General features: G+C 45.1%; 1 protein-coding gene across 1 annotated transcript in view; it reads left to right on the top strand.

The window, feature by feature from the left end:
* ift172 (intraflagellar transport 172) overlaps positions 1–16,491 on the top strand; it is a 42,584-nt gene extending 26,093 nt beyond the window's left edge. The window contains exons 23-48 of the mRNA XM_079572869.1: positions 549–716; positions 861–939; positions 1,014–1,134; positions 2,468–2,612; positions 2,688–2,777; positions 2,859–2,956; positions 3,031–3,166; positions 4,259–4,375; positions 4,458–4,600; positions 4,684–4,777; positions 4,846–4,910; positions 7,109–7,289; positions 7,364–7,473; positions 7,557–7,686; positions 9,214–9,312; positions 9,391–9,500; positions 9,581–9,644; positions 10,878–11,081; positions 11,149–11,259; positions 11,912–12,031; positions 12,098–12,193; positions 13,805–13,864; positions 13,972–14,070; positions 14,139–14,292; positions 16,131–16,222; positions 16,320–16,491. Coding sequence (XP_079428995.1) covers positions 549–716; positions 861–939; positions 1,014–1,134; positions 2,468–2,612; positions 2,688–2,777; positions 2,859–2,956; positions 3,031–3,166; positions 4,259–4,375; positions 4,458–4,600; positions 4,684–4,777; positions 4,846–4,910; positions 7,109–7,289; positions 7,364–7,473; positions 7,557–7,686; positions 9,214–9,312; positions 9,391–9,500; positions 9,581–9,644; positions 10,878–11,081; positions 11,149–11,259; positions 11,912–12,031; positions 12,098–12,193; positions 13,805–13,864; positions 13,972–14,070; positions 14,139–14,292; positions 16,131–16,222; positions 16,320–16,409 — 2,976 coding nt within the window. The 3' untranslated portion in view covers positions 16,410–16,491. The remainder of the gene's footprint in view (positions 1–548; positions 717–860; positions 940–1,013; positions 1,135–2,467; positions 2,613–2,687; positions 2,778–2,858; positions 2,957–3,030; positions 3,167–4,258; positions 4,376–4,457; positions 4,601–4,683; positions 4,778–4,845; positions 4,911–7,108; positions 7,290–7,363; positions 7,474–7,556; positions 7,687–9,213; positions 9,313–9,390; positions 9,501–9,580; positions 9,645–10,877; positions 11,082–11,148; positions 11,260–11,911; positions 12,032–12,097; positions 12,194–13,804; positions 13,865–13,971; positions 14,071–14,138; positions 14,293–16,130; positions 16,223–16,319) is intronic.

Genomic DNA, 16,491 nt, shown 5'->3' with positions numbered 1-16,491 from the left:
TGGTGTTAGTCTGAGGGGCGTGGTGTTAGTCTGAGGGGGCGTGGTGTTAGTCTGAGGGGTGTGGTGTTAGTCTGAGGGGCGTGGTGTTAGTCTGAGGGGGCGTGGTGTTAGTCTGAGGGGTGTGGTGTTAGTCTGAGGGGGCGTGGTTAGTCTGAGGGGGCGTGGTGTTAGTCTGAGGGGGCGTGGTTAGTCTGAGGGGGCGTGGTGTTAGTCTGAGGGGGCGTGGTGTTAGTCTGAGGGGGCGTGGTGTTAGTCTGAGGGGGCGTGGTGTTAGTCTGAGGGGGCGTGGTGTTAGTCTGAGGGGGCGTGGTGTTAGTCTGAGGGGGCGTGGTGTTAGTCTGAGGGGGCGTGTGTTAGTCTGAGGGGGCGTGGTGTTAGTCTGAGGGGGCGTGGTGTTAGTCTGAGGGGGCGTGGTGTGAGTCTGAGGGCGTGGTGTTAGTCTGAGGGGGCGTGGTGTTAGTCTGAGGGGGCGTGGTGTTAGTCTGAGGGGGCGTGGTTAGTCTGAGGGGGCGTGGTTAGTCTCTGTGCTGATGTCTCCGTGTCTCCAGGTGAAGGAGAGGGAGGGGGACTTCTCCGCCGCCGTCAGCCTGTACCTGAGGGCTGGACTCCCGGCTAAAGCCGCCAGACTGGCCCTGAGCCGCCCGGAGCTCACCAACAACACCGACACTGTGAACCGCATCGCTGCCAGCCTCATCAAGGCCGACTTTCACGAACGGGTTTGTCGAAAACATTCAAAGTTATTTCATTAACCGTTTCAAAATGGCGGCCTCAAATGTTGTAGAAAATGGTGACTTTATAAATGTGTTTCTGGAGCTTTACTGGCCGAAAAGTGAAAAGTAAATGTGTTTTTATGGGATCAGGCCGGCGATCTGTACGAGCAAATCCGGAACCACCAGAGGGCGCTGGAGTGCTACGTCAAAGGAGGCGCTTTTCGAAAAGGTACTTCCCGTTCTGGTGTTCTGTGATGGATCAGTGACCTCCTGCTCACGTGGTTCTGTCTGTGTGCGACGCAGCGGTGGAGCTGTCCCGCCTCGCCTTCCCCTCAGAGGTGGTGCGGCTGGAGGAGGCCTGGGGCGACCACCTGGTCCAGCAGAAGCACATGGACGCGGCCATCAACCACTTCATCGAGGCCGGGTCTGTCCACTGTCAAGCATTCTGTCCTTTAGATTAGATCAGGGTATGAGGGAGGGAGGGAGGGAGGGAGGGAGGGAGGGAGGGAGGGAGGGAGGGAGGAAGGAAGGAAGGAAGGAAGGAAGGAAAGAAGGAAAGAAGGAAGGAAAGAAAGAAAGAAAGAAAGAAGGAAGGAAGGAAGGAAGGAAGGAAGGAAGGAAGGAAGGAAGGAAGGAAGGAAGGAAGGAAGGAAGGAAGGAAGGAAGGAATTAAAGAAAGAAAGGAATTAAAGAAAGAAAGGAATTAAAGAAAGAAAGGAATTAAAGAAAGGAAGAGGGAGGGAAGGAGAGAAGGAAGGAAATAGGAAAGAAAGGAATGGAAGGAAGGAAGGGTTGGAAAGGAAGAAAGGAGAGAAGGGGAAAAGAATGATAGGGAAGAAAGAAAGAGAATGAAAGGATAGAAGGAAGGAAGGAGAGAACGAAGGAAAGGAATTAAGGATGGAATGAAGGAGAGAAAGAAGGAAGAAAGAAGGAATGGAAAAGGATGGAAGAAAGGAATGAAGGAAAGAGAGAGGGAAGGAAGACAAAGAAGGAAGGAAGGAGGAAGAAAGGGTGGAAGAAAGGAATTAAGGAAAGAAAGAAAGGATAGAAGGAAGGAATGAAGGAAGAGGGAAGGAAGGAATGAAGGGGAAGGTAAGAAAGGGTAGAAGGAAGAAAGGAAAGGAATTAAGGAAAGAAAGAAGAAAGAGGGAGGGAAGGAAATAGGAAAGAAAGGAAAGGAATGCAAGGAAGGAAGGGTTGGAAAGGAAGAAAGGAGAGAAGGGGTAAAGAATCATAGGGAAGAAAGAAAGAGAATGAATGGAGAGAAGGAAGGAAGGAAGAAAGGAAGAAAGGATGGAAGGAATGAAAGGAATTAAGGAAAGAAAGGATAGAAGGATGGAATGAAGGAGAGAAAGAAGGAGGAAGGAAGGAAGAAAGAATGGAAAAAGGATGGAAGAAAGGAATGAAGGACAGAGGGAGGGAAGGAAGACAAAGAAGGAGGGAAGGAAGAAAGAAAGGGTAGAAGGAAGAAAGGGTGGAAGAAAGGAATGGAATTAAGGAAAGAAAGAAAGGATAGAAGGAAGGAGAGAAGGGGGAAGGAAGAAGGAAAGGAAGAAAGGAAATAAAGGAATTAAGGAAGGAAAAAAGGAAGAGAGAAGGAAGGAGAAAGAAGGAAGGAAGAAAGAAAGGATAGGATGGAAGGAAAGAAATAAAGAAAGGAGGGAGGACAGGAGTTAAGGGAAGAATCTGCATAGGATTCCTGAACAGGCTCAGTTGATATAAAATCTCCTAAATGTACGATCCTTTTCTGACCGCAGTTGCTCGATCAAAGCCATCGAGGCCGCCATCGCCGCTCGCCAGTGGAAGAAGGCCATGCACATCCTGGAGCTGCAAGACGACTCCGCCACCGCCAAATACTACCTCAAGATCGCCCAGTACTACGCCTCCGTGCACGAGTACGAGGTAAACCACTGAAGCGGGAAATATAAATGTGTCGTAGACTTTTCTCATCGGTGTCATTCTGCTTCTGTCCTGCAGGTGGCGGAGCAGTTATACGTTAAAGGAGGCCACATTAAAGACGCCATCGACATGTTCACGGCCGCGGGGCGCTGGGAGGACGCACACAAGGTCAGAGCAGACTCAGCTCAGAGGAACTACTGTAGTACTGCAGTAAACGATACTGATGAATACTTGAACACGTGTTTGCAGTTGGCGGTGAAGTGCATGACGGAGGAGGAGGTGCGGGCGCTGTACGTCAGCAGAGCCCAGGAGCTGGAGAGAGACTCCAAGTTCAAAGAGGCCGAACGGTAAAAGGGAAAGTAACTAAAGTGTTTGGGCGTTTGAGACTGAGCGCGTGCGTTTTGGCGTTTTGGCGGCGCAGGTTGTACTCGACGGTGAAGCAGCCGGATCTGGCCATAACCATGTACAAGAAGAACAAGATGTTTGACGACGTCATCCGCCTCGTGGCCAAACACCACCCGGACCTGCTGAGCGAGACACACCTCCACCTGGCCAAGGTGACACTCACTCACCGGTCAATCTAAAACATACACATTAGGCTTCAGGTAGGTGCTGGTGTTGGGGAGGAGCTGAGGTTGAAATCATCTATAAAGCTTAATGACATCAACAAATAAAAGTAAATAACCCTTAAAAACACAACTTCTACCACCTAAAGTGAATATGGGCTGTGTATCGTGGTAAAGCTAAGAACCTGGAGGATCCAATCGCTGTTTCAACCCCTTAACTCCCACCTGAGCCGAGCACATTTTCTCCAGTTTGGCTTTACCCCAATCCAAAAGCTTCTGGAAAAAAGCTGTGAAAATAGCAACAAAACTGAGACGAAAACAATGATGGAAATATGACAAAAAAGTGAGAAAACATTAACAAAAAAGTTACGAAAAATTTATGAAAAAGTGGCAAAAATGTCACAAAAATGTCACAAGAAATTGACAAAAATGTGACAAAAAAATAACCAAAAATGTGTTTAAAAAAAATTGATGAAGAAATTAAAAAAATTACAAAAGTTTGACAAAAAATTGGACAAAAAAATGACAAAAATGTGATAAAAAATTGATGAAAAAAATTACAAAAAATTGACTAAAAAATGACAAAAAATGTGATAAAAAATGGACGAAAAAACTTTAAAAATGTGACAAAAAATGTGACAAAAATGTGATAAAAAATTGACCAAAAAAATGACAAAAAAGTTGCAAAAATGAGTTGAATACCCAACAAAAAATTATGGAAAAAAAATCTGATGACGTGAGGAAAAAGATCCCCTCAGTTCAGGCGGGAGTTAAGAGGTTGACATTCACAAGTGTGTTTTCGATTGCCGCGCAAACCTCTGCGGCGGTTAGCAATAGCATGCTAAAGCTAGTGGCAGCATGCTAATTCTGATGAAAACTAATCAAGGCTGGGTCAGAAACTATGACAGAAATAAAGAAGGCTAATAAAATAAAATAACCACTGCTGAAGCCAAGTGTTTGTATTTTAGTTTAAGAAATAACTGATCAAACATATTTGTAATGATCAGATTGTTTATATTTATAAACACCCAAGGATATTTAGTGTAGAAAAGTCATCCACAAACCTTTGTCCTGTTGTTTTAGGAGCTGGAGCTGGAGTCGCGGTTCTCGGAGGCGGAGTATCACTTCATGGAGGCCGGCGAGTGGAAAGACGCCATCACCATGTACCACGCCAACAGCATGTGGGAGGAGGCTTACCGGGTCAGTCCACACACTGTCCCCGTGTCTTCAGTCCAGGTCCAGTCCAGGTCCAGCCCAGTGACCGCCTTGTCTCGTGTTGCAGATCGCGAAGAGCCACGGCGGCGCGGCGGTGCAGAAGCAGGTGTCGTACATGTGGGCGGAGAGTCTGCGCGGAGAGGCGGCCGTCAAACTGCTGTCCCGCTTCGGCCTGCTGGACTACGCCATCGAGGTCGCCTGCAACAAACTGTGAGCGCCGTCACTAAAGTCCGCACGAGGCTCGGGTCAGATAAACGGAAACAGAATCTTCCTGACGTCCTTCTGCGTTTCAGGGCCTTCACGTTTGCCTTCGAACTGGCTCATCTGGCGTCCAAAGACAAAATCCCGGAGGTGCACCTCAAAATGGCCATCTACCTGGAGGACGAGGTGAGTGACCAGAGCCAGGAAAGCTTTGAAAGATCCTTATTAGACGTCGTCTGTCTGTGTTTGTCCAGGGGAAGTTTGCAGAAGCTGAAGCGGAGTTTATCAAAGCAGGAAAACCCAGAGAAGCTGTGCTCATGTAAGTCTGCATTCAGAATAAACTCAAACCAACCCGACCAATGTGGATTTCTGGGACATTTTAAAGAGGGGCTATTCTGCTTTTTTCAATCACATAGCACCAGTCTATATCACACTACAATGATGAAAAACCTTCTGTTGGTCTGTAAATGCAGTAAATTAGAATAACTGCCTTGTATAAAATGTCTCTCTCAAAATGGCTGTAGTGAATGTCTTGAAATAGGCCTCTGTCTCTTTAAGAACCTCTGAGCCTTTAGACACGCCCCCTCCACACGCTGTCTGTGGCATCAGTGGGGAGGGGGTTCTGCTGAGGAGCAGTGGTTGGTTACTCGGCTGGTGACGAAAGCTCGGAGGCGTCTCCAGGAGGTGGGGGCGTTCCTAGGAGGACTCAGGCAAACCTATCCCTAAAATGGCTGCCATCAGAGTTTTTACAGATTACTCAAAAATACGTGAATGTGCCAAGGCAACACTTCAGGCATGTTTTTAATGAGGGAATGATAGAATAACATGATGTAAAGCTTGAAAAAGACGATTTTACATAATACCCCCCCTTTAAGTAATTTAAAGAATAACATTTCAATTAAATATATTTATGTTTATGGTCCATAGTGTGGCAAAATGTCGAAAAGTTAAAGGGGGGCCCATACTAATGCATTCCACTGTATATAATAGGTTAACAAACTTGTCACCGATTCTCAGCGTAATGTTTCTCAGCTCCCCTGAGGCCTGGGGAGTTGTGAGAGGCTCATTTTAAAGCTCTGACTGAGCTTTTTCCAATGCAGTTTTATTCATCCATCTTCTTTCACTTTTCCGTTGCCGGAAAAGCGGCCCCTGTGGCTCCTCCTGCAGGTGGTGGGTCCACAGAAGGACGGCCTCACGATTAACGGGCCTGTTGGTCTCTCATAAGGAGCTTCTGAACCGCTCTTTGTCTGACCCGTCACCTGTAGGACCTGTTTTCAATGGGAGGCCCTACCAGGGGCACGAAGCCCCCGACAACAGAGCTCCAGGATCATTCGGGCTCAAACCCCTCCACCACGTTAAGGTGGCGGTTCCAGTGGGGTGCAGTTGTTTCTGATATTGTAAAATAACCAAATATTGGCCTGACATATTGGCTGGATGATGCTGTAGGCGGGGCCTGCAGTAAATTGTGAAAAATAAGATGGAGACATTTGGAGAATTAGAGACAAGTTGACTTTCTCTGGCTCTGTTTGAAAAGGGGAGGTTTGGGAACAAGAGTCAGAGATTATTGACATAAATATAAGAAAGAAACATGTATTTAACACTGACACATTTAGAAGCATCACACACAGGATTATAGAGACATTTATTAACCTCTTAACTCCCGCCTGAATCATTTTTTGGGGGGTTTTCAACACATTTTTGTAACTTTTTGGTAAATTTTTGGTCAAATTGTTTGTACATTTTTGTCCTTTTTTGTCACATTTGTCCTTTTTTTGGTCAATTTTTTTTGTCATTTTTTTGCCACTTTTTCATCATTTTTTTGTCAATTTTCTCTCCATTTTGCGTCACTTTTTTTGTCCTTTTTGTCCATTTTTTGTCACATTTTTGTCATTTTTTTCGTAATTTTTTTTGGTCCATTTTTATGAGATTTTTACCACTTTTTTGTTCTTTTTTTGTCAATTTTTGGACACTTTTTCATCATTTTTTTGGTCAATTTTTTGTCAATTTTTTGTCAATTTTGTTGTCCTTTTTTTGTCAATTTTCTCTCCATTTTTCGTCACTTTTTTTGTCCTTTTTTGTCCATTTTTTGTCACATTTTTGTCATTTTTTCGTAATTTTTTTTGGTCCATTTTTATGAGATTTTTGCTACTTTTTCATATTTTTTTGCCAATTATTTGTAAATTTTTTTTCACTTTTTTGTCACATCTTCATCATTGTTTTCGTCTCAGTTTTGTTGCTATTTTCACAGCTTTTTTCCAGAAGCTTTTGGATTGGGGTAAAGCCAAACTGGAGAAAATGTGCTCGGTTCAGGTGGGAGTTAAGGGGGTAATAATATATATACATATATTTGCTATGATAGAAACCTTTACTATGATAAAAATGGCCAGTATTAGTAGTATTAAAACGGCTAACTGTGTAATTCTCGCGCTCCTTTGGGTCCAGGTGAAAGCACAAAGAGAGACCGGTTAAATCTGGATGGAGCTCATAGTATTTTACCTCCTTGTCTGTGTTCTGCAGGTACATTCACACGGAGGACTGGGCCGGCGCTCAGAGAGTGGCCGAGGCTCACGAGCCGGACGCTGTGGCGGACGTGCTGCAGGAACAGGCCAAACACTGCTTCAAACACAAGGACTTCCAGAAGGCGGAGTCTCTCCTGCTGCGAGCCCAGAGGCCGGACCTCACCGTCAAGCACTACAAGGTCAGTCTGCTCAGAAAGGCTTGGTGGTTTTTACTTAAAGCAGCGAAACGTAAATGTCCGGTTTGTGTTTCCAGGAGGCCGGGATGTGGAGCGAGGCCATGAGGATCTGCAAAGAGTATCTCCCAAACAAACTGTCCCAGCTCCAGGAGGAGTACGAGCAGGAGGTCTCCAAGAAGGGCAACAAGTCAGCTTTCACTCGTCTCTCTTATTTGGACATTTCATAACCTCCTCGTACTTGTAAAGCAGGTGATTTGCCTTTGGTTTCAGCGGCGTGGAGTCCATCCTGGAGCAGGCTCGTGAGTGGGAGACGTCGGGCGAGTATTCCAGAGCCGTGGACTGTTACCTCAAAGTCCGAGACGACGGCAACAAGAAGCTGCAGGAGAAATGCTGGATGAAGGTACAGCCCTGACGCCGACCATCTCATTTGGAGCTACTTGGCAGCACTTAGTCTTTTGGATGAGAATGCTGTTTATAATTGGTCACATTTTAGTATTTCAGGATTTCAACATCCAGTATTGGAAATGTGGATGAAGGTTGACGTGCTGTACTGAGCTTCTGACAGACAGATTCCCCCACAAAAGGCAGAAGTGTGCCCGGTCTCATCTAACTCTCTTCTTCACATCAGATTTCTCCAGACAGGAAAGGGAACGGCAATAACATCTGGGTTTTCAATGTAAAGTAGGAGGGGAAAAACTGTGGTGTAGCCTCCAAATGATCTCCTTTGTCACCGGAGTTTACAGCCCCCCTTCCCCTAAATATAGTAGGCAAGGCAAGGCAAGTTTATTTGTAGAGCACAATTCATACACAAGGCAGTTCAAAGTGCTTCACAGTTGCATAAATAAAAGAAAACAAATACAATCAATAAAAAACATCAACATAGCATTAATCAACTACAGTAAGAGGCAAGAGTGTAGATAAAATACTTTCAGTTATATACATTTTTAAGTCTTGTTTAGATTCGCTCTGTCTTGAGCACTATTTTTTCTTGCTCGTTCACACAAAGTTTCCTAACCTCTGTTTTGTCGCTCCTTCTCCTCTGGACGTCAACATAAAATTAATCAATTACAGTAAAAGGCGAGAGTGCAGATAAAATACTTTCAGTCATATGCACGGGCAAAAAGAACTGTTTTCAGCCTGGATTTGAACATTGTCAGAGTTGAGGCCTGTCTCACATCCTCGTGAAGACTGTTCCAGATTTTAGCTGCATGAAACTGAAACGCAGCCTCACCGTGTTTATTATTGACTCTGGGAACCACCAGGAGACCCCTCCCTGAAGTTCTCAGGGCCCAAGATGGTTCATACGGTAGTTGCTTATTATTTTATTCTGAGTTTTTTTTCACAAACTCCTGCTGGAGCTGTAGCCCCGGCGGAGAGGACCACAGTGAACCCAAGAGTACTTAGTGGCCATTGATGTCTCTGTCGTTCTGAGGCGTCTGGAGCGAATGTGGAATCTGGGCGTAACATTTTTGCCTCGTCAAAGAAACTCACAAACGTCCTGTCATGTTTTAGTTTCCAAAGAGCTTTTCACTGTCAGGTTATTGTCTTTAACGATAATTGTGTTGATGCACCTCTTTTTTTTATAGTCTTTTTGATGAAAACAGGTGTGAAGTCCTCACTGGATTCTGGAGTCGTGACTAACCACTAGGGGGCGGTATTTCAACAATGCCATGACTCCCATTTTGATTTATCTCGTTGGGGCTTGTATTTAAAAGTTCTGACTGGCTTTATTGTTCTCTGTAGCTGCAGATAGAGACTGGTGCTGTGTCCTAGAAGCTTCGCACACATTATTTTAAATCTATAGTGAAAGAAAGCTGAAGCCAAACAGGTTCACAAAGCCTGAATAAAGCCCTGTAGACTTTAGGACCTCCTTATTTCCATGCCATCCATGTTCCTGCGTCCATCGTCCTTGTTTCTTTGTTCTCAGGCGGCTGAACTGTCCATAAAGTTCTTGAATCGGGACCGAGCGGTGGAGGTGGTACAGCTCGCGGGGCCGCGCCTCTCCAAGCTCCGCCAGTTCAAAGCCGTGAGTCAAAACATCACCGTCATTTCTATCTTCTTCAGCCTCTCCGCTAACCGTTTCCTTCTCGTTTTTGGGGCGAAGGCGGCGGAGCTGTACCTGAACGTGGACCTCATCAAAGAAGCCGTGGACGTTTTTATCGACGGAGAGGAGTGGAACAAGGCGAAGAGGGTGGCCAAGGAGCTGGAGCCGAGGTACGACTTTACCATCGCACTCAGGCTCATCCTCCTGGTTTGAGACGTGTCAAATATACTCTTTTTGTTCCGTTTGACAGACTCGAGGACTACGTGGATCAGAAATACAAGGCACACCTGAAGAACCAGGGACAAGTGGAGTCGGTGAGAGTTCAGCGAGTTTCTGCTACTGTCCTTCGAGTCTGGGGTTCTGTTCTGAGAACAAGAGACACTTCCATCAGAATTAAAGAGCAGGTGGCCAGTAATGTCACAGGGTTCTCAGGAAATATGGGGAGAGCGTTCCTTCTATACCTCTAAACCAGAGCTCAGGGGCTAATTTTCTTTACATTCAGGGGAGACTTTTAAAAAGCAGCCGAAGCTTTTTTACATCATGCTTTTCAGAGCCAATAAATAGACTGTTTAACCTTAACTGAGCGGATTTTCTCTAGTTTGACCTAAATAAAAGATTCTTGAGAAAAAGCGTCAAAATGGCGACAAAAATTAGATGAAAAAGAAGATGACAACACAACAAAAAATACAGGATAGAAAGTGTGTTGCCTCCTATTCCACGCTTTATAAATAAAACACGCAAAGGTGAAAGTATGATTCTTAAAGAGCCAACTTGCTGATCATCACATCAGATAACCAAAACACCTCAGGTTTAGTGGAATGTACGCGCTCAAACAAAAGATTTTGCAAATCATCATAATGTGGACAGTATGAAACAAAAAGTCACACAGGGAGCAAGGTCTGTCCTGTCCAGGGAGGCCTTTGAACCGTCCCACCTCCACTGCCAGAGGTAAAGCTGAACTAGAGAAAATGTGCTTGGTTAAAGCGGGGGTGAACCACTCAACAAATAAAGCGTACTGTCTTAAACTGTGTAACAATACAATCGGCCACATCGACAATTTTAGACAAAGTCTAGCCCCTTCTTAAAGGGGCTAGACGCAAGTTAGCCATTTTATACTCACTACTGCCACCTCAGGTCAGACGTGTAACTTCACCTCCTATATTTAGCTTGTGCATGACGGCACTTCGGACCCGACACCTTTCTGAGTGACAGTGCAGGATTTTAGAGGCAGGTCAGGCAGAACAGGTCTGAGCTCATTCTACACATTAGGACATTGAGGAACATGTAGGGGGAGGAAAATACTTAGTTTTAACATTTTTAAACTCTGTATAGTCCCTTTAAAGTGCAAACTTTCAGTTTTCAGCAAAATTGAGGGGATTCAAATCTAAATCGGAGATAGTTCAGGAATTTGTCACTTTTTCATCATTATCCGCCATCATCTAGTTCAGCTTTTCCCTCCCTTTATTTACGAACCTGACCGCTGCTCTCGGTAAAAGCCCTCATGTTGTCCGTGTATCCGTGTGTCCGTGTGTCCGTGCTGGTCGCAGTTGGCCGGGATCGACGTGATGGCGGCGCTGGACATGTACGCGGAGCGAGGCCAGTGGGAGAAGTGCCTGGAGACGGCCTCCAAACAGAACTTCAAGATCCTGCACAAGTACATCGCTCTGTACGCCACGCAGCTCATCAAGGAGGAGGAGCCTGTGCGGGCGCTGCAGCTGTACGTCACGCACGGAGCGCCCCCTAATGTCCAGGTAACGGAACATCAGTCATTCAGAAGGTCAAACAGGAACGTCATGTAATAACTCGTCTCCTCCTCAGAACTTTAACATCTACAGGCGCGTGTTCGTGGACGTGCTGAACCTCCCGGACACAGACTCCGCTGAGGCTTATCGAGTCTGGGCCGACCTCAGAGACTTCCTCCTGCAGCTGGTACCCTCTCAGTTATTAACCCCTTAACTCCCACCTGAACCGAGCACCTTTTCTCCAGTTTGGCTTTACCCCAGTCCAAAAGCTTCTGGAAAAAAGCTGTGAAAAATAGCAACAAAACTGAGACGAAAACATGATGGAAATGTTGACAAAAAAGTGATGAAAAATTGATGAAAAAGTGGCAAAAATGTCACAAAAATGTCACAAGAAATTGACAAAAAATTGACCAAAAAATGACAAAAAAAAAGATAAAAACATAACAAAAATATGACAAAAAATGACAAAAATGTAACAAAAAAATGAAAAAAAAATTATGAAAAAATTTAAAAACTTTTAAAAATGTGACAAAAAAATTACAAAAATGTGACAAAAAAATTACACAAAATTGACAAAATTGACAAAAAAAATAACAAAAAAATAACAAAAAATGTGATACAAAATTGACGAAAAATTGACGAAAATGTGACAAAAAATGACAAAAAATGACAAAAAAATGACAAAAAATTTGCAAAAAGTCAGTTGAACGTCATCAGAAAAAAAATCTGACGTGAGGAAAAAGATCCTCTCGGTTCAGGCAGGAGTTAAGAGGTTAAATCTTACAGGAGAATCACGGGACAGGAGAGTTCATAATGCCTGTGTGTTTCTGTGTTTCCAGTGCGAGAACATTTCCAAATCGTCCGAAGCGAACTCCCCGGTTCACTACGACTTCGAGCACATGCTTCTGATCACGCACTACTACGCCACCAGGTCGGCCGCCAAAGGAGTGGAGCAGCTGGTACGACCTCGTCCTGACGCTCGTCTCTGACCCTGTTCAACGTTTAACTCGCGCTTTCTCTTTCAGTCGAGTTTAGCCACGAAGCTGTCGGTGTCTCTGCTGCGTCACAGCGACATGGTTCCCGCCGACAAAGCGTTTTACGAGGCCGGGACCGACTGCAGGGTACGGACATTCAAACTGTGTTTTCACTATTATCAGCTGTCAGGGATAAACTGCAGTGGTATATGCAAAGAAACTTGAAACAGGCATCTTACACTTTGGTATTTATCCATTAAAATGCCTGAAATGTTGAGGCTCGTTATGTGTCTCACAGACAGATTTAGTGAAGGATGAGTTTCCAGAGTGAAGCAGATGTTCTCAGACACTCTCTGTTGAGACTCTGCTCACACAAGGCCTCTCTCACCGACTCGGAGACTAAAGTTCGTCACCTGTTGGTCACGAACGATGAGTCTCCAGGGAGTCGCAGCGAAAACAAGCAGGTTCGATTTCAGCTCTCAGCTCACCAAACTTTTTTCATCAATGTCTTCAGGAAGTGAAGGACTGGTTGTCCCTTAATTTTCTAAGTTTGAATGAGGACAAAACAAAGATTGTTGTTTTTGGCAACCTCAATCTCTGCAAAAATGCTCTTGGCCCACTTGAGTCTCGTTCTCAGACCTGTGGCAAAGCTCTTGGTGTTTTTATTGATAGCTCTTTTAAGCTGGATAAGCAGCTGAGTGCAGTGGTTAGAGCTGGCTTTTTTCATCTTAGGCTTCTTGGGAAGGTGAAGCGCTACTTGCCCCCTAGCCAATTCCAAACGGTAGTCCTTGCCCTTGTATCCAGTCGTTTGGTCTACTGTAATTGACTTTATTTTGGCCTGAGCCAATCCTCGATTCAGCGCCTCCAGATGGTACAAAATGCAGCTGCACGACTGCTCTCAGCATCACGATATGACCACATCACTCCTGTGCTTGCATCTCTTCATTGGCTACCTGCTGGATTTAGAATAAGTTTTAAAATCCTCCTGTTTGTTTTTAAATGTCTAAATGGATTAGCTCCACCTTATTTGTCAGAGTTGATATCTTTGCATAGTCCTGTCCGAGCTCTGAGGTCCGCTGATCAATATCTTTTAGACCATCCCAGGTCTAAGCGGAAGAGCAGAGGGGACAGAGCCTTCGCTGTAGCCGGCCCTAAATTGTGGAATTCTCTCCCTTTACATATTAGAACTGCAACATCTTTGGAGAGTTTCAAGCGCTCGCTGAAGACTCACTTTTTTGCACTGGCCTTTGGCATGAGCTGAGCTGAGCATTTTCTCGTGTTGATTTTATTTTCTATTTGTATTAAATGTTGCTTGTTTTATTTTATGAATCTGTACAGCACTTTGGGGCAGTGCCTGCTGCTTCTAAATGTGCTCTATAAATAATTTTGACCTTGAGCTTTGGAGACGCTGTGAACATTATTTGTTGTCCACAACCTGTAAGACGTTTCTGTGACGTCACTGCAATGACTCCGAGATGTTGCAGAGAAGTCACAGAGACGTCTCCGCAAGTGAGAAGACGTATCAGAGACGAGAGGCGAGAGAGGCCCTTTACTCGTCCATCTCCACAAACAATAAACACAAACAAGAATGAAACAATGCATGAACCGGAATCGATCCCTGGTCGCAGGCGCGGCAAAAGAAAAAGTTAAATGCAAAGACACTTTTAAGTAAAATAACTGTCAGTGTTGTTGAGCTGCGTCTCGGTGAAGTTAAACGTCGTCAGGTGGTTTTGCTGAGGTTCTGCTCCTTGTGTCCAGGCCGAGGGCTGGGAGAGCATGGCCTTCGTCTTCCTCAACCACTTCCTGGACCTGTGCGACGTGAGTAAACTTCATTCAGGAGAAGCAGAAACACAGAGCCCAGAGGGAGGGGAGCGGCTCATGGAATCAGACTGTGAACATGTGTAGATGAAGTGTGGTGTGTGCAGGCCGTGGAGGAGGGCTCTCTGGACGGACTCGATCACTCCGACTTCCTGGACACCGACATTCCCTTCGAGGTCCCGGTGCCCAACAAGCTCTTCGTCCCCGTAAGAACCCGCTTCCCCCGACACTCCCTGCCTCTCGTTACTGCCCTAATGAAGACCCGTGTGTTCAGGACGACCTGAGGGAGCAGATCCGGGACTGGGTGCTGATGGTCTCCATGGACCAGCGTCTGGAGCAGGTTCTGCCTCGAGACGAAAGAAACTGTTACGAAGCCTCTCTGCTGTCTCCGTCCAGCGGGCTCAGCTCCCTGCCCTGCGTACTCAGCGGTAAATACTGCTACTACTACTACTTACTTGTACTACTGCTACTACTGCTACTTACTAGTACTACTGCTGCTACTACTACTACTACTACTACTATTACTGCTACTCACTACTACTACTACTACTTACTTGTACTACTGCTACTACTACTACTACTACTACTGCTACTTACTACTACTACTGCTATTACTACTACTACTGCTATTACTGCCACTACTGCTACTACTACTACTACTACTGCTACTTACTACTACTACTGCTATTACTACTACTACTGCTATTACTGCTACTACTGCTACTACTACTACTACTACTGCTACTTACTACTGCTACTCACTACTACTACTGCTATTACTACTACTGCTACTATTACTGCTACTACTATTACTGCTACTTCTACTAGTACTACTATTACTTCCCGCCTCAAATCTCAAAAAGTCTCACTCGCCTCAGTCTGACTTTACAGCGAGCGATTTCATTGGAAATAATAAAGGTCTCCTGATCTTAAGAAGAAAACTGCTTAACCTCTTAACCCCCGCCTGAACGGAGCACATTTTCTCCAGTTTGTCTTTACTCAAGTCTAAAAGTTTCTTGAAAAAACGAGACAAAAAACTGCAAAAGAGGAACAAAAAAATCAACAAAAAAAATCAACAAAATGGTGACAAAGTACGCAAAAAAACAACAAATGTGCAATAAAAAATTGGCAAAAATGCGACCGTAAACTCCAGTCAAGAAGCTTTTAGATTTGGTTAAAATGTTATTTCTGTTTTAAATATTCTTTGTCTGCTCTCAAAAGTAAAAATTCTTAATAAGCCTTTAGTTTTATGGTCCTCGAGCTCAGCTGTGATTGACAACCGTCTCCATGGAGACTCAAGGGGAAAGGGGCGAAGAAAACTCCATCACGAACAACGAAAACACAACACGGAGAGGAAACATAAAGCAGCAGAGAAGAAAGTCTCTGGTTCCACTGGCTTCATTTTCTTTAAAATATAGAAATTTTCCACATCGTCTCTATTTAAAACCATGAATTAATTGAAGTAATTTGATTTATTGCGCAGCCCTACATAAATATATATTAAAAAAACTGTTAAAGGCTTCCGTCCCGAGACCGTCCCAGGGAGGATTTCATCTTGTCCCGTGCCTTACGGGACTATGTTAGTCTCGAGCCCTGAATCAGGCATTTTAGTCCACAACATCCATCTTCTTCCACTTGTGCGTTGCCGGGTCGTGGGGGCAGCCGTCCAAATCACATGGCACCCGCCCCTGTGGCGCCTCCTGCAGGTGGTGGGTCCACAGACATTTAGATGGTTAGTCTGGTGTTATAAGTGATTTGCCTCAGGTGCTCTGTGGAGCAGGCTAGCTGATCCCATAAACATGTGCTAGCCTTGCTCAAGCCTAGCACCACAAAACTCTTCAAATATAAGAACTGCATGAAAAAATCCTGAAATATCCCTTTAAGGTGGCGGCTCCAGGAGGGGGGAGTCCACAACAATCACAAAAAATGCCCTTGATTATGGAACTTTTAATATGGAATAAAAAGCCTTTATATTCGTCATCATTAAATGTTCCAATAGGCTCTGATGTCAATGGTTTTTCTCAAATAAAAAGTTCCATAATGCACCTTTAAACTCGGAAATTAAAAACTTTCAAACCTCGAACACGTCGATTCACACGAGACTACAAATACAGAACGAAGTATCCTAAAGGAAATACCTCAGTGATTTTGACTTTGTGTGAATACGGCCGATGTTCTGACCCTGTGTCCTCCTCACAAACAAAGCCTAGACCCTGAACCTCCTCTTGAGAACCAGACCTGACCTGTGATCCCGCCTCCTCTGCAGGTTACCCGGTGCTCAGGAACCAGGTGGAGTTCTCGTCGTCGGGCAGAGCGGCCAACAAAGACGACTGGAACAAGTTCCTCATGGCCACAAAGGTCAGTGGTTTCGTGGTCTCGTGGTCTCGTGGTCTCGTGGTCTCGTGGTCTCGTGGTCTCGTTGTAGTTCGTTCCTAATGCTCCGGTTCCTCCGCAGACGTCCCACAGCCCCGAGTGCCAGGACGTGCTGAAGTTTATCGGACACTGGTGTGGACCTCTGCCCGGCTCCGGCTTCTCCTTCCACTGACCACAGCCTCCACCAGCAGCTCCCGGTTCTTCTTATATTTAAATACTCTACAGCAGATACACTATTCCTGCTCCCGTCCACA

This window comes from Gobius niger (assembly GCF_951799975.1).
Source record: "Gobius niger genome assembly, chromosome: 15".
NCBI classification, from domain to species: domain Eukaryota; kingdom Metazoa; phylum Chordata; class Actinopteri; order Gobiiformes; family Gobiidae; genus Gobius; species Gobius niger.
This window is presented reverse-complemented; position numbering and strand designations above follow the sequence as displayed.